The sequence below is a fragment of the Martes martes genome, assembly GCF_963455335.1.
Source record: "Martes martes genome assembly, chromosome: 1".
In the NCBI taxonomy this organism is placed as follows: domain Eukaryota; kingdom Metazoa; phylum Chordata; class Mammalia; order Carnivora; family Mustelidae; genus Martes; species Martes martes.
In genome coordinates, this window is record NC_137888.1 from 195,695,163 (window position 1) to 195,718,701 (window position 23,539).

The window sequence follows — 23,539 nt, forward strand, 5'->3', positions numbered from 1 at the left end:
GGTTGTCAGACTTTTGGACATATGACTGTAATCAGTGCCGTTTTAAAACTTGTATTTTAGCTCCAGAATCTATTTCTTCTTCATGGGAAAAGAATTGCTAAAGGGATGCTCACAGTCCTTTTAAACCACACAAACTTTTTTTCATGCCCCACTTATCTGTACTTTTAATGCGTTTATTAAAAAGATAAATTGATCATTCATACTGTACCAGATACAATTCTATAAGCCAGAGCTACAAAAATGAATAAAGTGCTATTCCTTTTCCCAGGGAGTAGTTAATTCTAGAGTTGAAACTTCTTTGTTGTGCTTTGAAGTTTCAAAGTGGTTTCATGTACATTTCACAACCCCAATAATCTAAGGCAGATATGCGCATCTGACTGTTCTCATTTTAGAAGTGAAGAAACAGCTCTGAGAGGTTGTGACTCTGCAACATCAAACAGATAATTCAAAGTGGAGGACTTGGGACTCACATTCTGGTCTTCTGAGCTCAAGTCCTGTTGCTTCTCCCACCTACCTGGCCACATCGCCTTTATTGCCAGACTTTCAAAATGCATTTAAAAACATGTCCTTCGGATAAGAAAATAATTGAAAATTATCCTTAAGTTGCATCTTTTTCTTGTTTTACCAAAGAAGGTTAATGATTTCAGGAGTTTTGGTTATTGTGTGATCTAAACTGGTATATACACACCAACAATTTACAGTTTTTTGTTTGCATTTCAGTGGATTATTTCTGAAAATAATTTTTGCTCATCTGCCAAAATGATTGAAGACTTTGTTTTTAATTTCTTTAAATTTGTGTGTGGTGTCTTTCCAATGCCAATAGGACTTTTGGAAAGAAATGTCTTTCTCTGAATTTTTTTTAGAGAGGGTGTTTTCCAGACTCTGTTCACATGAGCCATTCTTGGTTTGTTCCAGCTTGCCAACACTCGGTGTCACATGTGAGCCTTCCACATGTGTTCACTCTCCATTCCAGCTCTGTGATTGAACTCTGCTCTTACTGACTAGGGGGCATTTGGGCAGGCATGCTTCATTCCTGGAATTGACAGTCATTCCATGTGAGTAAAGGGGAATCCCAGTGAGCCATCTTTAAGCATATGAAAAGCATTTGGTTTTAAAATGGAAAGAAATGTCAGGTACTGCGAGTGCCTGAGCCTTTCAGCAGTTTGGCACAAGAGAACCGATACAGCTATTTTCTCCAGTTCTCTTGTCTTTCTGTAGCAGTTCTACTTGAATGTTTTCTATCTACTCGTACTCATTTTTGCTCCTTCTGACCTTTCTTTTTTATTTCCCCTTTCTCTGCCTTGTTCTTCTCTTTCAGTTTTGAATATATTAACACTGCATCAGCACTTCTAAAGCCCTGCCTTCTCCCACTGGCTTCACTTGGCCTTCAGACATAATGAGGAGACTGGCTTTTCGAGGCGCTGGTTGTGCTCTGGTAAAGCTGGTAAATTACTGATCATCTACACCTTTTCTCTTTTCTGTCCTTCCTTGCCTCTTCCCTTCCACTTTTCTTAAGTTTTGTTATCCTTTCCATAAAGTTTCCCTTGTCATGTTCATCAGATTCACTTGTGTCCTTGTCATAACTTGTTTACCGAGGTCCTTCGTTTCTTCATCTTAGTGAACCGAGGCCAGTTTATCAGCCTTTTATGAAACAAAATAAAATCAACAACACTTGGCTGTCCTTGGCTTAAGCCCTTTGAACCTTTCAGCTGTAGCTAATTGCAAACTAACGTACTGTATAACCAAAGCAAGAGGAAGGAGTACTGTCATGGTAGGCTGTTTTTAAATACCATGTGGACCATAGTTCAGAGGAAGAGATAGGAGACTCCTCTTGTTTCTTAGTTGGTTACCAGAATGTTCTATGTGTTGGTTTGTTTTGCTCCTCCTTTGTGTTCCCTGGAGATCCCCAATTTTTCTCTCCATGCCCACTGACAACCCATTCTTTCAGCTGCTGGTGTCTTAGTTTACCGACATTGAACATTGATTAGTGAAACTAGAATCAGTTTTTTCTTTTAGTTTTGGAGACAGACCTTTGAAATCACAGTATACTATTTGATACTGTTGTTAAATTGTATAAGCATTATAGGACCTTCTCAGGTATATACCCTTGCTCTCTAGCTGTGGCAGATCATGTCAATGGTTGCATTTTTTGTGTTACAGTCAAATGTGTACATTTGTAAAGTTGTGTTAACATTAAATACTAGACAGCCTACTTGACAGCAAATATTGATGTGTTTCTGGAAGGCCAACTAGGATCTGAAAGTTCCCCTCTGAGGTACTATTCCAGAGCATCTGCTGAAACTTAAAGCTATGATTTCAGAATTCATGGGGATAGAATACCTCATATAACGGAAAAGGAGGTCAGTCTGATTGACAGAAAAGTTTCAAAATGGCTTTACTACTTTGACATAGGTATGGTAAGTCACATTAAGTGTTTTCCAGGGATATGTTTTGTGGCCTTCTTTAATGAATGGAGTGTGTTAATTTTAGAATTCATCTAAAATGCTAGAAGGTTAATTGTCCTCTGTCCCCTACACTTTAGCACTACTCCTTTGCCTCAGGCACTGATTACTGTTTTTTTCCACATCATGACCCACCTGGAAAATGATCAGAATTGTTAGACACCCTGGGGAAAACAGATGAAGCTGTTGACTCTAGAGGTGACTGCCTTGGGGCTTCTGTCCCTGGCTTCCTCAGGGGCTGAGGGATCAATACCTCCATGCTGGTGTACCCCTACATGTAGATTGTCAAAGTCCAGTGAGGAGTAAATTTGGGACCAGACGCGATTGGATCATTCAAATGTGGTGACATATGATGGGTATACTTTTGTTGAGTTTGCCCCATCTGAGTTAAAAGTGTAGCATTCTGGTAAGTGAAGAGGCTGAAGCAACAAGGTCCAGAACTTCCACTGAAAAAACTGACAGTTAAGTTTCCTTATAACAGTTAAAATATCCTCCTAAGTGAACCAGAATCTGGGTAGCAGGTGCCTAGCTGAGGCACTGAGCTGGTGGCAGTGTCTAAATTTAAGTATAAGAACATGGCCAATTATTTCTTATAGAAGAAATTGGATTCCATGGGTTCCAAGAGAAGACGAGCTACTTCCCCATCCAGTAGTGTCAGCGGGGACTTTGATGACGGGCACCATTCTGTATCCACACCAGGCCCAAGCAGGAAAAGGAGGAGACTTTCCAATCTTCCAACTGTAGATCCTGTGAGTAACTTGCATCACATAGTTTCTTCCTGCTTTTCCTACTCTTCCTTTAATGATAAGCAGTTAAGATGCAAGGCCTCACCACTTCTTTTTCCTCTGGCTTAATAGTCTTAATCTTTCTTTTATGGAAAGCATATATTTAGCCAATAGTCTTAATAGTTATAATATAATTTAATATTTGGAAATAATGGTGGGTGGAGGGTGGGTGAAATAGTTGAATGGGATTAAGAGGTACAAACTTGCAGTTATAAAATAAATAAGTCAGGGGCGCCTGGGTGGCTCAGTGGGTTAAAGCCTCTGCCTTCAGCTCATGTCATGATCCCAGGGTCCTGGGATCAAGCCCCACGCCTGCTTCCCTTCCTCTCTCTCTGCCTGCTTCTCTGCCTACTTGTGATCTCTGTCTGTCAAATAAATAAATAAAATATTTTAAAAAATAAATAAAAAAATAAGTCACAGATAAAAGGTACAGCATAAGTAATATAGTCAACAATGTTGTAATAACATTATATGGTGACAGATAGGGATTATACTTACTGTGGTGGGCATTGAACAATGTATAGAATTCTTGAATCACTATGTTGTACTCCTGAAACTAATATAATATTGTATGTCAGTTATACGTTAATAATACTTTTTTATTTAAAAATTTCATTTATTTTAGAGAGAGAGTGAATGAGTTGGGGTGGGGGAACACGAGGGGGAGGGAGAGGGACAAGGAGACTCCACACTGAGCATGTGGCTTCTGACTTGGGGCTCAGTCCCACAACCATGAGATCATGACTTGAGCGAAACCAAGCATCGGACATCCAAGTGACGGAGCCACCCTGGCACCCCCCAGTAATATATTTTAGAAATAAAATAAATATTTAAGAACTCTCAAAAAAAGTAATTACTTGGAATGTATTTAGAATAAGAAATTTGCATAAAGTTATTTCTGTTTTGATGAAAAGGTGTTTTCTAAAAGTGTAATCTGCGGGATGCCTGGGTGGCTCAGTGGGTTAAGCAGCTGCCTTCGGGTCCCAGTGTCCCTTGCTCGGCGGGGAGCCTGCTTCTCCCTCTGCCTCTGCCTGCTGCTCTGTCTGCCTGTGCTTGCGCGCACTCTCTCTCTCTAAAATAGACAAATAAATAAAATGTTTTAAAAAAATAAATAAATAAAAGTGTAATCTGCTGAAGCACCTAATTCTAATTAAAAATCACCAAAGAGCTTAGAATTCTACAGATCGGAGAATGGTAGACAATGTAGTAGAAATATGAATAAAATTTTTTTTCTAGGGGCACCTGGGTGGCTCAGTGGGTTGAGCCTCTGCCTTTGGCTCAGGTCATGATCTCAGGGTCCTGGGATCAAGCCCCGAATCAGGCTGTCTGCTCAGTGGGGAGCCTGCTTCCCCCCTCTACACCCCAGCCTGCCTCTCTGCCTACTTGTGCGAGTGCGCGCGCGCTTTCTCTCTTTCTCTCTCTCTGTGTGAAATAAATAAATAAATCTTTAAAAAAATTTTTTTTTCTAGTTTTATTGAGATGTAGTTGACATCTAAAACCATGTCAGTTCAAGGTGTACACTATAATGATTTGATCTATATATATTATGACATGAAGCCACAATTAGTTTCATATCCATCTTCACCTGTAGATGATCCCCCAAAAATGTTTTCTTTATAATGAGAACTTTTTTTTTTTAAGATTTTTATTTATTTATTTAACAGAGAGAGAGATCACAAGTAGGCAGAGAGGCAGGCAGGGGAGGGGGCAAGTAGGCTCCCTGCTGAGCAGAAGCCCGATGCAGGGCTCGATTCCAGGACCCTGAGTTCATGACCTGAGCCAAAGGCAGAGGCTTAACCCACCGAGCCAACCAGACACCCCTATAATGAGAACTTTTAGGATCTGCTCTCATGACAACTTTCAAATATACAGTAGCAGTGTTAAGTATAGTTATGTTGTATATTACATCTCTGTTACTTATAATAACTAGAAGTTTGTATCTTTTAACAACAACAAAAAAAAGAGGATAAAAATACTAGTGTGTTGCATTATATATCCATTCATATAACTGTGTGCTTGTCATGTGCCAAGCACTCACCATTATGATGGTTGGGATGTAGTCATGTGTAAGACAAGCCAATTTTTCACGTGGAGCCTAGATTTAGTGTGGCAGAAGCAGAATGTAAACAGATAGACAAATAGATAATAAAGTACCCTCAGCTAATTATAAATGCTAAGAAAAAAAAGTTTGGGTGAATCAGGCTGCTCGGGCCCAAACCTTGAGGGGTTTCTCTGTAATGGGAAGGTACTGGCCCTACACAGAACTGGAAAAGGGCGTTCCAGGCAGAGGGACCCAGTGCAGAGGTGCTAGGTCAGGAATGGGTTTATTGTGGTGTGATTAGAGAAAGGTGGTCAAGAGGAAGAAGGAGACTGGCAAAGTCTGCCCAGATGCAATTTTATGTTTCAGCTTGACTGGGCTAAGGGATACCCAGATGCAGTTACCCTGCATACTCCATGGTCAATGTTAGGAGTTAAGATTTTATTCTCTTAGTAGTAAGAAGCTCCTCTTGAATGACTTTAACCAAGAGAGTGATATGAACCGATTTAGATTAAGAGAATAAAACAATCACAAGTGGTATAAATCGGATGAAAGATACCAAGATGTTTAATCACTTAAATTTTTTTTAAAGTTTTATTTATTTAAGTAATCTCTATATCCAGTGTGGGGCTTGAACTCATGACCCTGAGATCTAGAGTCAGATGCTCTTCTGACTGAGCTAGCCAGGCACCTCTAAGCAGTTAAATTATTTAAATAAGGAAATATTGTCAGCGTATTTCAGACTTGGGTTCCTGTGGGGAACTGGAGGATTTGTCCATTTTCTTCTCTGCTTGCCTTTTATGGGTATGTTTTTATTAAGGGTGATCCTTATACTTATACTGGCTTTCTGTTCACTTCTGATGATTTTTTTTTTCTGGTGATTTTCTTTTTCACTTTTCCCATGTATAGATTGCTGTATGCCATGAGCTATACAATACCATCCGAGACTATAAGGATGAGCAGGGCAGGCTCCTCTGTGAGCTCTTCATTAGGGCACCAAAACGAAGGTGAGTTGGAAGGTGAGTGGGAGGGATTTGGTCTTGGGTCCATGTGTACAGCATTTCGTAATAGAGTTCTCCGCTGGAAGGAATGGTTTAAAGGATACTGGGGTCCAGATTTTAGTTTTGTCAAGATGTAGTGAAGCTTTTTTTTTTTTAATTTTTTATTATAAAATATGGCATAAAATTCATACATTTTACATTTTTAAGTGTACAGATCATTAAGGGTTTATTCATATTGTTATATAACAGATCTCCAAAACTTTTTCAAATTGCAGAATGGAAATTCTGTACCCATTACAAAACTGTATATTCCTTTCCTCCTGCCCCCAACCCCTGGCAGTCACCATTACACTTCCTGTTGCTCTAAATTTTACTACATTCAGGGTCTTATGTAAATGGAATCATACCGTGGTTGTCTTTTGTGACTTCTTCTTTCACTTAGCGTAATGGTTTCAGTGGCCATCCATGTTGTAGCACATGACAGGATTTCCTTCCTTTTAAGGCTGAATGATATTCCATTGTATGGATATATTATCTTTTGTTTATTTACTCATCCATTGATAAAACACTTGAGTTGCTTTTACCTCTTGGCTCTTGTGAGTAATGCTGCGGTGAACACGGGCATATAAATACCTCTTTGACGCTGCTTTCAGTTCTTTTGGATATATGCCCAGAAGAGGCATTGCTGGATCTTACAGTAATTCAATTTTTAATTTTTTGAGGAACGACCATACTGTTTTCCATGTCACTGCACCATTTTACATTCCCACCAACAGTGTACAAGGGTTCCAGTTTCTCCACATCTTTGCCAAACTTGTAGTTTTGTAGTAAGTTTTGAAATCAGAAATTATGAGTCCTCATGATAGTTAATTTTGTGTCAGCTTGACCGGGCTAAGGGATGCCCAGATATCTGTGTTTATAAGGATGTCTCTGGAAGAGATGAGCATCTGGATAGGAGACTAAGTAAAGAAAATGGCATTAACCAGTGCAGTTGGGTACCATCCAATCCCCTGAGACCTTGAGAAGAACGAAAGTAGGGAGGGAGGATGAGTTGGTGCTCTCCGAGCTGAGACATCATCTGCTCCTGCCTTTGGATCTCAGAGGTCCTTGTTCTTGGGCCTTCAAACTCATACTGATTTATACCACAGGCTTTTCTGGTTCCCTGGCAGGTGACAGGTCTTGGACTTCTTGGCCTCCATAATCACATGAGCCAGTTCCTGTAATAAATCTCATCCGTGTGTCTGTGAGTGTATATACATATATGTGTGTTTGTGTATATTTCCTATTGGTTATGTTTGTCTGAAGAACCCTAGTACAGTCTTCAGCTTTGTTCTTTCTCAGGATAGGTTTGGCTATTTGGGGCTCTTTGAAATTCCATATGAATTTCAGGATGGATTTTTCTTTTTCTGCAAAAAATGCTGTTGAGATTTTGATAGGTGTTGCACTGAATCTGTAGATAGCTTTGGGAGTATTGGTGTCTTAACAATATGTAACTTTTCTAATCCATGAACATGAGCTATCTTTCCATTTATTTGTGTCTTTAATTTCTTACAGAAGTGTGTAGTTTTCAGTGTACAAGTTTTTCACCTTTTTGTTTAGGTTTATTTGTAAGTTTTAATTCTTTTTGATGCTATTGTAAATTGTTTTCTTCCTTTTTGGATTGTTCACTGTTAGTGTATTGAAATGCAACTGATTTTTGTGTGTGTTAATTCTGTATACTGCAACCTGGCTGAATTCACTTACTCTGCTGTTAATTTTTTTGAATCTTTAGAGTTTTCTGCATATGAGATCATGTCGTCTGTGATCAGAGATAATTTTACTTCCTCCTTTTCGGTTGGGAGGCCTTTTCTTCTTGTTGCCTAATTATTCTGTCTAGGACTTCCAGTAATATGTTGAAAAGAAGTGGTGCAAGCAAGCATCCTCGTTTTATTTCTAAACTTGGAGGAAAAGTTTTCAGTCTTTCACCAAGTTGAGTATGATGGTAGCTGTTGGCTTTTCATATATGGCCTTTATTATGTTGAGGTACTTTCCATTTATACCTAATTTGTTGAGTTTTATCCTGAAAGGCTATTATTGAATTTTGTCAGATTCTTTTTTTGTAGCAGTTGAGATGATCACTTGGTTATTTTCCATCATTTGTTACTGTGATGTATTACTTTATCAGTTTTCATAGGTTGGATCATCCTTGAATTCCAGGAATAAATCCCTCTTGTTTATAGTGTATAATCCTTTTAATATGCTGCTAAATTCATTTTGCTAGTATTTTGTTGAAGATTTTTATATCAGCATTCATAAGGGATGTTGATCTGTAGTTTTCTTGTAGTGTCTTTGCTGGCTTTGGTATCAGGGTATTGGTGGCTTCACAAAATAAGTAAGTTTTTGCTCCAATTTTTCAGGAAAAGTTTGAGAAGGATTAATGTTAGTTCTTCAAGTGTTCGGTAGAATTTACTACTGAAGCCAAAAGTCCAGGACTTTTCTTTGCTGGGAGATTTTTTTTTTAAAAAATTCTGGTATTGTTAACATAGTGTTAAATTAATCTTAGGTGTACAATATACTGATTCAACAATTCTGTATATTACTCTGTGCTCATCACAATAAGTATACTCTTTAATCCCTATCACCATTTTCATCCTTCCCCTTACCATCTCCACTCAGGTAACCTTTAGTTGTTCTTTTGATTACCGATTTAGTCTCTGTACTAGTTAGAAGTCTATTTGGGTTTTCTGTTTCTTCATACTCAGTTTTGATAGGTTGTGTGTTTTTAGAGGAATTTATCCATTTCTTCTCGATTGTCCATTTTATTGGCATACGGTTGTTCATAGTATTCTTTTATAATCCTTTTTATTTCTGTGGCATTGGTTGTAATGTCCCCTCTTTCGTTTCTGAATTTATATGAGTCTTCTTTTTTTTTAGTTCATCCAGATAAGGGTTTGTCAGTTATGTTGATCTTTTCAAAAAACCAACTCTCAGCTTTATTGATTTTTTTTTTTTTGGTTTTTCTATTGTCCTTGTGTTGTTTGTTTGTTTGTTTTTTTAATCTCTGCTTTGTATATTAGTTCATTGCTCTTGCTTATTTGGGGTTTATTATGTTCTTCTTTAGGTCCATAAGAATGAAGCATATTTTTAAAAATTACTTACAGTCTTTAAGATAGCAGTGAAGTTGTAGCTATCATTGTTAAAAGGAATCAGTTTTTGAAATATACAGAGGCCACAATCATTATTTTCATTTTGCTTTTTTTCTTTGTCCCTGTACTTTTGGGCTTGACTTCCATGGTCCAATGAAGCAAAACAAATTATTGGCCCAATATGCGCATTGCACACACCTCCCTGTAGAGGCTGTGTTCTCCCTGACTAGATCTTTCCTCTCTTGCTATCGAAATAACATCACTATTCCCTACTATCTGTCAGTTGAAGTTATTCTGAAAACATGCTGAAGTATGGTAGACAGAATAATGGCCCCCAAGTATGTCCATGTTCCAATCCCTAGAATCTATGAATATGTTGGATTATGTGCTAGAGAAAAATTAAATATATCAACTAAACTTTGACTTGGAGAGATTATCCTGAATTATCCAGATGGGCTCAGTGTAAGGGTCCTTAAACAGGGAGGAGGGAGGCAGAAGAGTCAGAGTTAGAGAGGGACTTGAAGATGCTACACTCCTGACTTTGAAGATGGAGGAAGGGGGCTACAAGCAAATGAATGCAGGCAGCCTTTAGAAGCTGGAGAGGGTGAGGAAGTGGATTCTTCCCTAAAACCTCCAGATGGGACACCAACACCTTGCTTTTTACCCCAGCAAGACCCATTTGGGACTTCTGTAAGATAATAAAATTTGTGTTGTTTTAAGCCGTTAAGTCTGTGGTAATTTGTGACGGCAGCTTTAGGAAACAAGTACAATGAGTTAACTAAAGATTTAGATCCATTCGTGATTGTTGATGCCACAGTGGATAATGAACAAGCTGAAGGTTGAGCTCAAGTCAGACTTTTCACCCCACAGAGCAGAGCCATTAAGAATGCAGTATCAGCATCCTGAATTAAAGGATGTGAATTAGTCATGGCCAGAAAAGAAATGCTCTTTTTTTAAAATGAGGTAACTGTCTCCAGATTTCAGTTGGTTTATCATAACGGTCTTTTGAAAGTTGTCATTTAATTAGCATATGATAATAAAATATTTATTGTTTGCCACATGCTAGACACAGTGCCAAGCACTTCCTTATATTGTTTAAACCTGAGAAGTATTAAAGTATTATTATTGTGGTTTATCGATGAGAACTTTTACACAAGTTCTCAGAACTACTAAAGGATAACCAGGATGCATACTCAAGGCTTTCTGATTCTAGAACCTGTGCTCTTAACCAGTATGCTCTAGAGAGGAGCAGCATCATACTGGACTACACAAACTCCTCGTAGAAAAGTACTGCCCTCTGCTGCCTATTTCCCACCAGCAGTCTTTGGGGGGCTAGTGCACTGTCTTCTAGCCTCCAAATTGCGATACCCTGTGAGCACTGCTTGCCCTCCCCCAGTGCCGTGCCTGAGGGCACCTGTACCCCTCTGTGGAATGTGTATGTTTTCTTAAGAGTTTGTGGGAAGCCATAATGCTCAGAGGTACACAATTGTGAATCTCTGAGCATTTGAGACTTTTTTTTTTTTTAAAGATTTTATTTATTTATTTGACAGAGATCACAAGTAGACAGAGCAGCAGGCAGAGAGAGAGGGAGAAGCAGGCTCCCTGCGGAGCAGAGAGCCCGATGTGGGGTTCGATCCCAGAACCCTGGTATCATGACCTGAGCCGAAGGCAGAGGCTTTAACCCACTGAGCCACCCAGGCGCCCCTGAGACTTTGTTTTGATTAGTCTATTAATCATGGTCTGAGATGGCTCACCACCGTAGCTGTCTTCCAGCCCACTGGGTAAAGAAGGCATGTTAAGGATATGACCTGGATATGGTACACTTCAGCTTTTGTATTGGCCAGGACTTAGCTGCAGCAAGGCTGAGAAGATGCTCGTTAGTTGTCACACAGTAGCTCAGAATGCTGCCATCCTGGGGATAAAGGCAAATGCGTTTGGGGGTAGCCAGCAGGTTCTGCATATCAGGCCCAGTATTTCTCACTTTTCTGGTTCAGAGTGTAGGTTGTGGTTTGGCTGTTCAGCGGCCATATCATGGCAGGGTGCCCTCACCTGTTGTTGAAGGAGAAAAGCTGTTGTGCAAGAACGTGTACCTGCACAGTTCTGTTTGTGTATACGTAGGCATGGAGGTCGGGAAGAATACTAATAGTGCTTTTATCTCTGGATGCGTAGGGACAGCTTTTATTATCTTATGCTCGTCTGCATGTTGATTTAAGTGGGAAAAATTAGTAGAACTCTTTCACTTTGAAAAGCGGAGGCCCTTGTGTTGACCTTATCATGTAGAGTGGAGTGTTGGGATCCTGATCTCCCTTTTGTTGGTGTAGTAAGTCTGAAAATGTTTGCAAGGACCCCTCTCACAGAGCTTCTGGGAGAGAGTGTTCTTCCGAGGATCATGTCCTCATTGGGTTCTCAGTTGTCTACAGATAATCCCCCAAGCCTGAGAGGCTGCTGAGGTCCAGCCTCAGCAAGGAGCAGAGTGGACTGTGGCCCATCAGGCCCAGGTGGAGAGAGCCATGTGGATATCAGGTTAACAAAGCCCTAAAGCTCACCCTGAGAAGGTCCCTTGGCACCACTGACAACAGCAGCATTAGGCCTGGATGGTCCTTTGTTATTACTCACCAAGACCTTTATGTTCCTGCACTTTCTCCAAATAGCAGAATGAGTACTCCTTTTACTTCTCATACTTAATCTCATAGTTCACTAAAATCATAAATAATTGATAAGAGCTTTTTTAAAAAAAAACTCAATCTATTTTTCCTCTTCTTTTCCCTTCCTGAAGAATTTAATCCAAAAGCCATTAGGTGAGACTGTGCAAACTTGGCATCTGTTGGGAAGACAGGTGGTGGGGTGTGGTGGGGAGGGTTGTGGGTAGTAACAATATCACACATCACAGATTGTCAGAACCTAGGCGTGGTAAACAGGGGTTTTATGCTGAAGGACTTCCAGCACAGCATGCTGAGGCCTAAGTGGAGGGAGGATGATGTAGTGGTGGCAGTGGTCTGTCATGGGTAGGGTAAGGAGGACATCCACATGGGGTGTGGCCTAGCCCAGGGCAGGGGGTCATAGCCTTAGTAAGTAGAGGAGAAGCATTATGGGGTGGAGGTAGATAGCAATAAGAGGAGATTGGTTATATACAGGAGACCAATCATGTACGTAAATACATTGTGAGTAATAGGACTCAGGCTTCTCATTATCTGAGAAAGGGAGTACAGGAAGGAAAAGGAAAGTAGATCGAACTCTGTGGTGTAGGACTGGAATTGGAAATGTTGGTGTGAATTCATGTTTCCCAGCATATGTAGCTATTAGAATTGTAGATATAAGTGAGTATGTCCGTTCCCAGCTTTGTCCATTGGAACAGCCTGAGAGCAGTAACACACCAGTATACGTGAACACATCCGGCACCTCAGACTTCATTTTTAAATACCATTTACCATTGCAAGGAACTAGAGTTCTTTGGGGAAATCGCTGATTTTAAGGGCAAGGAAAGTATAAGATGAACCTTACCATCTTAGGCTGCCAGAAAGTAAGCAGCTGTTCAGAGGGTGATGGGAGCATGTCAGAAGCACGTAGAGAGTACAGACCATCTTGTGGAGGACGCCTCCTGGCCCAACTTTGAGCACTTGGAGCATCAGAATAATTAATGTCATGGGTTTTAATGACTTCCAAGTAGGAATCTGGGGATCCATATTGATATAAATAAATGAGTAAATTGATGAGGAATGGACTCATAGTCTGGAGGTAACACTCCATAAAGTACAGGGAGAAAAACAGTAACTTGGTCAGTTGAGAAGCTTGGCAGACACCACTGTAATCAGCGATCAGCATGAGCCTCGCCCAAGTACTGGGACAAGTTGAAATCGTGTGCCACCTGATAGGAGACAGTGTGATGAGCACAGCATCATTTCTGTCACAGTCCTGCTGAAGTGCATCCTGTGTTCATTTGTCAGGAAAATAGACAAACTCAAATTGAGGGACACCCTATAAAATAACTGGCCCATGGTTACTCGAAAGTATCAAGACCCTAAAAGTTGAGGAAGGACTGAGGATCTGTTTCAGAACAAAAGAAACTAAAGAGATATAACTAATTGCAGCACACGATTCTGGGCTTGATCCTTTGGCTATAAAGGACACTTTCGGAACAGTTACAGAACTTTTGGAACAGTTATCGGTTTCCTGATTCTGGTGGTTGAGCTGTGGACCTCTTTTATAGGAAATACTAAATTATTCAGGGGTGATAGGACCTCATGTCAGCAGCTGACCTTCAAATGGTTCAGAAAACATGCTTTATCTCTTTCTTGCAGATTCTATGTCAGAATAACAAAGGTTTTAAAAATTAACTATATCCTACATATATGACTATAACATGTCAGCCAAGGTCCCAAGAGAGTTTAAAGCCTTAATGACATGACATTCTTTGTATGTAATAATTTATTTCTTATACCTCTGGAATGCAGTTAACTACCTACCCCTGAGGGAGAATTGAGAGAAATAGTCACTGAAATAATTTTTTAGGTTTACTTGTCTCATGAAATTCTATTTGAAAAAAGCCCCAGGTGGTAATGGGCATTAAGGAGGACAATCGTGACGTAATGAGCACTGGATGTTACATACAACTGATGAATCACTGAGCTGCACCTACCTCTGAAACTAAAAATATACTATGTGTTAATTAATTGAATTTAAATAAAAATTTTTTATAAGAAAAAAACAGAGATTAATAATAATAAACATCCATGAACCCAAAACCCAACTTAAGAAATTATCACTTATGGGGCGCCTGGGTGGCTCAGTTGGTTAGGTGACTGCCTTCAGCTCAGGTCATGATTCTGGAGTCCCGGAATCAAGTCCCACATCAGGCTCCCTGCTCAGCAGGGAGTCTGCTTCTCCCTCTGACCTTCTCCCCTCTCATGCTCTCTCTCTCTCATTCTCTCTCTCACATAAATAAAGTAAAATCCTTAAAAAAAAAAAAAAAGCAATTCTCATTTATAACCACCTTTAAAGTTTCTTGTGTGACCCTAACTATCCCTCCCCTCAAGAGATAATCAGTGTCCTGATTTTTTATTTATCATACCTATGTGTTAGGGTTGTTTTTTTTTTTTAATAGTTTGGTCATGTTTATGCCTTACACCTTGTTATCTTTGGTAAGCTCCTTGTGCCAATGACCTTATCTTTCTCCTCTGTAAGTTTAGTAATTGATATTAGAGCAATATATATAATAGGCACTTGATAGTACTTGGCAGAAAAAGTTGTGTGATCAGTAAGTGAAGAGACAATCCATGTTGTAAGTTTGTAAAGAGCTTTGAAATGTGAATCTCTTTTCAGCCACTGTTGAACTCTACAAAAGGTAAGTTATTTTCATTTGCGGAAGATGCCGGGTGACATTATTTTAGTTCTGGTGCCCTAAATCTTAAATATTTAGCATATAAATATCCATCAAAGATGTCAGGTTAGGTTTTCATGTTGCTAATATATACTTAGAAAAGAGCTTGCGGATGCATCTGACTTTTGTTGCTCTCTTTTAGTTCTAATAATGGGAGTAAGTCTAGTATGTTCTATAGCTTGGAATGTTGGGCATGACCACAAGTGGTCTTGAAATATAACTTTATATGGGCTTTGGACTAATATCCTTTTTAAAAAATTACAACAGAAATCAACCAGACTATTATGAAGTGGTTTCTCAGCCCATTGATTTGATGAAAATCCAACAAAAGCTAAAAATGGAAGAGTATGATGATGTTAATCTGCTGACGGCTGACTTCCAGCTGCTTTTTAACAATGCAAAGGCCTATTACAAGGTAAGAAAGCATCCCGTTTGGACAGTATCCAGTTTGATAATAGTCTGTTCACTGTTTATTATTCTAGGAGGTAAGTAGTGTTTTCTCATTTGGTGGTTTGAGTTTGTTTCTTTAAGAAAGAGACTGAAAGGGGCGCCTGGGTGGCTCAGTGGGTTGAGCCTCTGTCTTCAGCTCAGGTCATGATCTCAGGGTCCTGCGATCGAGCCCTGCATCAGGCTCTCTGCTCAGCAGGGAGCCTGCTTCCTCCTCTCTCTCTCTGCCTACTTGTGATCTCTGTCAAATAAATGAATAAAGATCTTTTAAAAAAAGAAAGAAAGAAAGAAAGAGACTGAAGGTTCATATAGCGTGATGCCAATTTTACTTCTTTTATGTCTGTTCAAATCTTTTGCCCATTTTTCTCTTGAATTGTTTGTCATTTTCATATCTATCTCTAGAAGTTTTTTTTAATATATTCTAGATACTAATCCTCTTTGGTTATATTGGTTAAACGTATCTTCTCCCACTATGAGGCTTTCATTCTTCATAATGTCTTGAACAAAAGATTATTTTAATATAATCAAATTTATTACTCTTTAACTTTGTGGTTTGTCATTTGTGTCTTGTTGCAGAAATCCCTCTTATCCAAAGATTATAAGACACTCTTCTATTTTCTTCTAAAAGTTTAATAATTTTGTTTTTCACATACAAGCCTTTAAGGCAGCTCAGATTGGTTTTTACATCTTCTGTGAGGTAGGGTTCTGTTTTGTTTCCTAACAGGAATAAGCAGCACCTTGAAGTGGCCATCCTTTCCACATTCGTCCGCACCATCAGTGCTCCCACCATTTCCATGTACTCATGGGTGGTCCCTTTCTGGCCCTTTAGCCTGTTCCTTTTGTTTTGGCAAGTTTATCTGTTACTCAACTACTTTATTCTTGCCTTAGTTATTATGGCTTTATAATTCTTTATCAGGTAAGGAATGTACTAGTTATTGATCATTCTTGGCCCTTTTCTTATCTATTTATATGTTAAGTCAAGCATAAAAAAATTGGAGGTTTTATTGGAATTGTGTGGATTCTGTGGATCATATTTTGGAGAATTAACATAATGGTGATATCAGTTATTCCAGTCTTTAAATTTGATGTGTCATCATTTATGTAAGGCTTCTTTAAATTATTTTAGCAAAGTTTTAGATTTTTTTTTGTAAAGATTCTGCAAAGTATCAGATTTGTTCTTAATACTGTGTAATATGTATATGTATATGGATTTTTTTCTTTAATTGAGAATAAATTCACAGTCTTTATTTATTTATTTATTTGGCAAATGCTAATTTTTAAAATTTTCAGTTAGCCAGCATATAGTACATCATAAGTTTTTGATATAGTGTTCAATGATTTATTAGTTGCATACAATGCTCAGTACTCGTCACAACACATGCCCTCCTTAGTACCCATCATCTCGTTACACCATCCCTCTACCCGCTTCCCTTCTGTCAAGCAGTCTTTTAAAGTGTAGAATTCATGGGTGCCTGGGTGGCTTAGTTGGTTAAGCGTCCAACTCTTGACATCATCTCCGGGTCTTGATGTCAGGGTTGTGAATTCAAGCCTGCATTGGGCTCCACACTGGGCATTGGAGCCTACTTTAAAATAAATAAATTAATTAATTAATTAAAAAGAAAGTATAGAATTCAGGGGGTTTTGGCATATTCACAAAGTTGTGCAACCATCACTAATACCTAATACCTAACTCCAGAATATTTTCATTACCTCAAAAAAGAAAACCATACCCATTAACAGGTGCTCTCCATTCCACCTCCTCCCTGCCTCTGACAACCACCTTTTCTTTCCTTGTGGATTTGTCCTTCAGCACATTGCATATAAATGGAATCAAATACTATACGGCCTTAGGTGACTGGCTCCTTTCACTGCGCATGTCTTCGAGTTTCATCCATTTTGTAACACATATTAGTACTTCATTCCTTTCTATGACTGGATAATATGCTATTATATGGCTGTACCACACTTCGTTTATCCATTTCCCAGCTGATGGGCATTTGGGTTGTTTCTCCTTTTAGCTATCATGAATAAAGGTGCTGTAAATTCTGTCACTAGAGTAAGGGTGGCTGGTCATTGGATACAAGATTCTGCATGTGTCCGTCACACCTAGCTTGTTAATTATGTTGTTAAAATCATTTATATCCTTACTGATTTATCTGTACAAACTATTTACCAAATGAGGTGTTTTAAAATCTCTCACTCTGGGGGCGCCTGGGTGGCTCAGTGGGTTAAGCCTCTGCCTTCGGCTCAGGTCATGATCCCAGGACCCTGGGATTGAGCCCCGCATCGGGCTCTCTACTCAGCAGGAAGCCTGCTTCCCTCTCTGTCTGCCTGCCTCTCTGCCTACTTGTGATCTCTGTCTGCCAAATAAATAAATAAAATCTTAAAAAATAAAATCTCTCACTCTGATGATGAATTTGTCTGTTTCTCCTTATAACTCTGTTAATCTTTTGCTTTATGTATTTTAAAACTCCAACTGGGAGCATACAAGTTTAAAATTGTCGTATTGACCTAGTAAATTGTACTTTTTTTGCGTTATGTAGTATCATCAGTAATGTCTTTTGTTTGAAGTCTGTTTTCTTGGATATTAATATAGTTCTAACAGATTTTATTTTTCTGTTTACCTAGTTTATTTTTCTTCCATTCTTTTCCTTCAGCCTTTTGGTGCCAGTGCATCTCTTGTAAACAGTGTATGCATGAATTTCTATTAATACGGGTGTTAATCTTTTTAACTGGAATTTCATCTATTTAAAGTTTCAGTAATAATGGTATGTTTGGATGTATTCCTGTCATCTACATTTCTACTTTCTCTTTATCTCATCTTGTAATATTTTTTCTTGTTTTTCCTTCTGCCTTCTTTTGGTTTCATTTTGTTATTCCCTCTTATTTTCTCTTTTTTATGGGGTTTGTAAAATCTGTTGATAATCTTTTAGATCTTATTCAGGAAGTTTTAATGTACATAATTAATTTACCAAAGTCAAAAGCTAATAATCAGCATCTTAAACCTCCTTCTAAACAACAAAAAAAAGACCTTAGAATAATTCAACTCTGATCTATTTATGCAACTGATATTTTGTATTTTAGTTCTGTTGTGGCAGATTTTTTAAAAAAGGATTTTATTTTGGGGTACCTGGGTGGTACAGTTGGTTGAGCATCTGGCTCTTGATTTTGGCTCGGGTCATGATCTCAGGGTCCTGGGATCAAGCCCCACATGAGCTCTGTGCTCAGTGGGGAGTCTGTTTGAGGATTCTCTTTCCCCTTCTCCCTCTGCTCCTTCCCCTGCTTGCATTCTGTCATTTTGTCTCCCTTTTTCTCTCTCTTAAATAAATGAACCTTTAAAAAAAAAAAAAGGATTTTATTTTTAAGTAATCTTTGCACCCAACATGGGACTGGAACTCATAACCCTGAGGTGAGAGTCATACACTCCACTGACTGAGACAGCGAGGCACCCCTTTTGTGGCAGATTTTTAATCTACTCTTTATTCTTTTTTTTTTTCTTTTTAACTTTATTTATTTATTTATTTGACAGAGAGACAGGGAGAGCAGGAACACAAGCAGGGGGAGTGGGAGAGGGAAAGCAGGCTTCCCACTGAGCAGGGAGCCCGATGCAGGGCTCAATCCTAGGACCCTAGGATCATGACCTGAGCTGAAGGCAGATGCTTAACTGACTGAGGCACTCAGACGCCCCAGTTGATTTATTTATTTTAAGTAATCTTTATATCCAACCTGGGGCTCGAATTCATAGCCCCTGAGATCAGAAGTCGCATGTCCTTCTGACTGAGCTAGCCAGATGTCCCTATTCTTTATTCTTTTATTGCCATCAAGAAGTCTTCTGTCAATATAATTTTAGTTCCTTTAAAGGTTAGCTATCTTTTCTTTCTGGCTGTCTTTGGTTTCCTTTTGTCTCTTGTGTTCTACAGTTTCACGGTGATGTGTCTGGATATGAATATCCTTTTATTAGTATAGTCTGGGAACTGTAGGGCTTTCTGAATCTTTGGATTGATGTTTTTCATCAGCCTGGAGAAGTTTGCAGCTGTTCTGTCTTTGTATGCTGCCCCAGCCAAACTCTGTCCTGCTAGAACTCGGATTGTGTGTTCTGCTAGAGCCCTCTCAAGTCTCTGTCTCTCCTAACCTTTCATAGTCCCTTTTTCAGTGCCTTTGTTGCTTTTTATGTAATTTCTTTTTTAAAAGATTATTTATTTATTTATTAATTTATTTGACCGAGAGAGGGAACATAAGCAGGGGTGTGGGAGAGGGAGAAACAGGTTTCCTGCTTAGCAGGGAGCCCGATGCTCCATTCCAGGATCCTGGGATCATGACCCAAGCTGAAGGCAGACGCTTAACGCCTGAGCTACCCAGGCGCCCCACTTTTTATGCAATTTCTTCAGTTCTTCTACTTTTCTTTGAAATCTGCTCTTAAACCACACTGTTGAGTTCTTACTTTTAATATTTGTGTTTTTCATATTTTGGAAGTAGTTTTCTTTTCAAGGTTTCCTGCAATTTGCTTCTATTTTTCAGTTCCATCGTTTCTTTAAAAATGTTCAACATACTTATTTTTCATACTATGGCATAATTCCAAAATCTGGAATACTTGCATGTCTGATTTTGTGGTTATTTCTGCTGGCTTTCTTGTGTGGTTTCATTCCTTTGTGTTTCATGAAATTTAACCTTGAGCTCACATTTCTTGGAACTTGATCTCTAGAGATTGTTTGAGGCTTAGAGTGAAATTCGGTTCATTCAGGGTAGTGTGTTGCTTATCCCAGGCACCTGGCCTGTCTTTGTTAGGGCTAGTGTATAATGACTTCTCAGAGGAGAATCATCCCATTCCTCTCTTCTCCCTGCAGTGTTATGGTTGGAGATAAGCACAGGTTGAGCTGGGTGGAGGATTAGGTGGGTAGTGTTGTTCCTAGGCATCACAGAAACTGAATTGTTTTTGAATTCCTGCTTAGGCTGCAACTGTGGTCTTTGGAGTCCCAGCTTCTGGTGGGCTCTGACCTTTATCTCCTGTCCCTGCAGCCCCAGAGAGCTTTGAAAACTAAAGCTTTAGGCTTATCTTACCTTACAAGAGCCCTCAAGTGGGCATCAGCTTCAGTGTTCTGCATGGTCGTCTGGGTTTCTGCTTTTACTCTATTCTTGCTCTTTTGAGCATTGCTTTCTCCTTATTGGCAGCACCTGGATGGATTTTGAAAGTTTAGTTTTATTTATTTATTTATTTATTTAAATTTTTATTAATTTATTTGATAGAGAGAAACACAGTGAGAGAGAAAACACAGGCAGGGGGAGTGGGAGAGGGAGAAGCAGACTTCCTGCTGTGCAGGGAGCCCGATGTGGGGCTTGATCCCAGCATTCTGGGATCAGGACCTGAGCTGCAGGCAGACGCTCAATGACTGAGCCACCCAGGCTCAGTTTCAGCATTGCTTTAACTGGAAAGTTTCAGTTAGTTTATCCCTGTTATACTTTAGGAAAAGAAGTCTTTAAATAAAGTAGTAAATTGCTTTAAAATAGAAGTAATAGTAGAACAATCGTTAGCTTCTACCCTTTACACTTACAGCCCTTAAACCAGGTCTTACCTTTTAAATTGCGTATGTTTGTGTATGAGTAATTAGGGTTAAATTTTTTTTTAAGATTTTATTTATTTATTTGTCAGAGAGAGAACACAAGCAGGGGGAGCAACAGGTAGAGGGAGAAGCTGGCTCCCTGCTGAGCAAGGAGCCCAATGGGGCACTTGATCTTAGGACCCTGGGATCATGACCGGAGCCGAAGGCAGACACATAACTGACTGAGCCACCCAGGCATCTCTGTTAGTGTTAATTTAACAAATCATTTATCTTTTGCCTCAAATCTTAATGTAATGAGATAGTAGGGCATAAATAAAGAAAATTATATGATTTCAGAGTGCCTTTAAAACATGCTTTGTCCTTCAGAAGAGGGATTGAGGCCCATGTATCTTTTTTTTTTTTTTTGAGGCCCGTGTATCTTTTTTTTTTTTTTTTTTAAGATTATTTATTTATTTGATAGAGATCACAAGTAGGCAGAGAGGCAGGCAGAGAGAGGAAGGGAAGCAGGCTCCCTGCTGAGCAGAGAGCCAGATGTGGGGCTCGATCCCAGGACCCTGGGATCATGACCTGAGCTGAAGGCAGAGGCTTTAACCCACTGAGCCACCCAGGTGCCCCAAGGCCCGTGTATCTTTTAATCATAAAGATTTCTAAATTTGTTGTAAGAGTTTCAACATCGATGTCTTAGAATGCTAGTCTGCTGGAACAGAATGCTTTAAAAGTAGTTGTTGATTTACAATAAAATACTAAGGTGATATTTTTTTCTTTTGTCTTTGTTTATTTGTACAGCCAGATTCTCCTGAATATAAAGCTGCTTGCAAACTCTGGGATTTGTACCTTAGAACAAGAAATGAGTTTGTTCAAAAAGGAGAAGCAGATGACGAAGATGATGATGAAGATGGGCAAGACAATCAAGGCACAGTAACCGAAGGAGTAAGTGTGCAGCTGGAATGAGTAAGATGGACCATCGTGAGAGTGGACAAGGCCCCCCTACCTGTGATTTCTTCTGTGCTGCTATGGGCAACTGGGTTTTCTGTAGTGTTGTGTTGGTAACTAGGAGGGTAAGGGGACATACGACCAGAGATCCCCACTCCGATTACAAGAGATCCTAGGACATCCTGGACATTGAGTGCCATGAGTGGTTGTTTTCATGAGTTGCTCTTACATTAATGCATATTTCCTATTCAGTTTTAAGGAGAACCTTCATATTATCAAGGACTGTTCCAGTTTTGCTGGATTGAGATACAACAGTAGGCAGTATTGTGATTAAACGTTGGAGAGTCATTGGAATCACCTTAGAAATATTTTTTGTAGCTTGTACTGCTGCTGTTCCCAGAACATGCCGAATGTGCTCTTGCCCCTAGAATTTTGCAGTTCTTCTTCTTGGAACATATGCTTCCTTTGGCTCTTTCTGTGACTGGCTCTTTTTCATGATTCTAACATCATTTAAAATTAAGACAGCTAGGAGTGGGCTTTCCTGACGACCTTTCTAAATTGTTTGCGTACCCGTCTTTTCCCACCATCACATCACTCTGTTCTGTAGTCCTCGGTTTTTTGTTACTGTATGTGAAATAACTTGTTTATCTGTTTGCATGTTTACTTTTTTTCTTCTTCCAAAGAGAATGATAGCTACACAGAAAATACCACCTTATTCACCTGTTGCTGGCATCTAGACTGTGAGGGGTGTGTAGGTACTGGTAAACACTTGATGAAAGAGCACGTGTGTTTAATTAGAGGAAGAAGGATAATAAACATAAGGACATCGCTCTTCTGTAGCTAAATAGTGAGATACCCAAAGCTGAGCGTTCCCCTTTCTTCCCTAAGTTAACCTCAATAGGCCTTCTCCTGAAACTTCAACACAGAGAAAAGAAATGCTAGGTGAATTTCTTAAAAATGTAAATACTTCAGGGCACCTGGGTGGCTCAGTCGGTTAAGTGTCCAACTCTTGGATTTGGCTCAGGTGATGATAACGGAGCCCCACATTGGGCTCCCTGCTCAGCACGGAGTCCACTTAAGATTTCCACTTTCCCAATGACTCCCTGCCACTCACATACCCACATGCTCTCAGTTTCTCTCTTTCTCTTAAAAAAAGAAAGTAACTACTTCTTGGACTCTCAAAATGTAGCTCTTGGGTACCTTGTCAATTTCTTTCTGGCAGTTGAATGATTAGAATTAGGTAGAAGGCAATTAACTAGGGATTCCCTGGAATTTTACTCTCTGGTATTAATATAGGAACAGCGATTTACCCCAGGCTTTTTTGGGCAGAACATTACCTACAGAGGGCTCAGTCGTCTTATAGGCCTCCAGGGTTCTAGTCAAAAAATGAAACCACCTGCATTTAGGACTTGCCTGTATTTCTTTGGTAAGAAATTGGGAGGATCTTGCACATTCATGTTTATACCTCCCAGGCTTCTTCTTGGCCCTAAGTTCTTGTGAACGGAGAGGGTATTTTCAAGCTTCTCTCTTTTTTTTTTTTTTAAAGATTTTATTTATTTTTTTGACAGATAGCACAAGTAGGCAGAGAGGCAGGCAGAGAGAGAGAGAGGGAAGCAGGCTCCCCGCCAAGCAGAGAGCCCGACGCGGGGCTTGAGCCCAGGACCCCGAGATCACAACCCCAGCCAAAGGCAGAGGCTTTAACCCCCTGAGCCACTCAGGCACCCCGCTTCTCATTTTTAAATTCAAAATGATTTCCTTGGAGCTTTCCCAGTTGTGGAAATGGGTTCTATGAGTGCATTCACACACTGCAGCA

The 23,539-nt window shown here is 39.5% G+C and overlaps 1 protein-coding gene across 1 annotated transcript in view; it reads left to right on the plus strand.

Moving 5' to 3' along the window:
- The window catches only part of PBRM1 (polybromo 1), a 130,662-nt gene that overhangs the window by 1,650 nt on the left and 105,473 nt on the right, over positions 1–23,539 (plus strand). Inside the window, exons 2-5 of the mRNA XM_080823009.1 lie at positions 3,059–3,211; positions 6,195–6,292; positions 15,056–15,203; positions 21,580–21,723. Coding sequence (XP_080679135.1) covers positions 3,074–3,211; positions 6,195–6,292; positions 15,056–15,203; positions 21,580–21,723 — 528 coding nt within the window. The 5' untranslated portion in view covers positions 3,059–3,073. The remainder of the gene's footprint in view (positions 1–3,058; positions 3,212–6,194; positions 6,293–15,055; positions 15,204–21,579; positions 21,724–23,539) is intronic.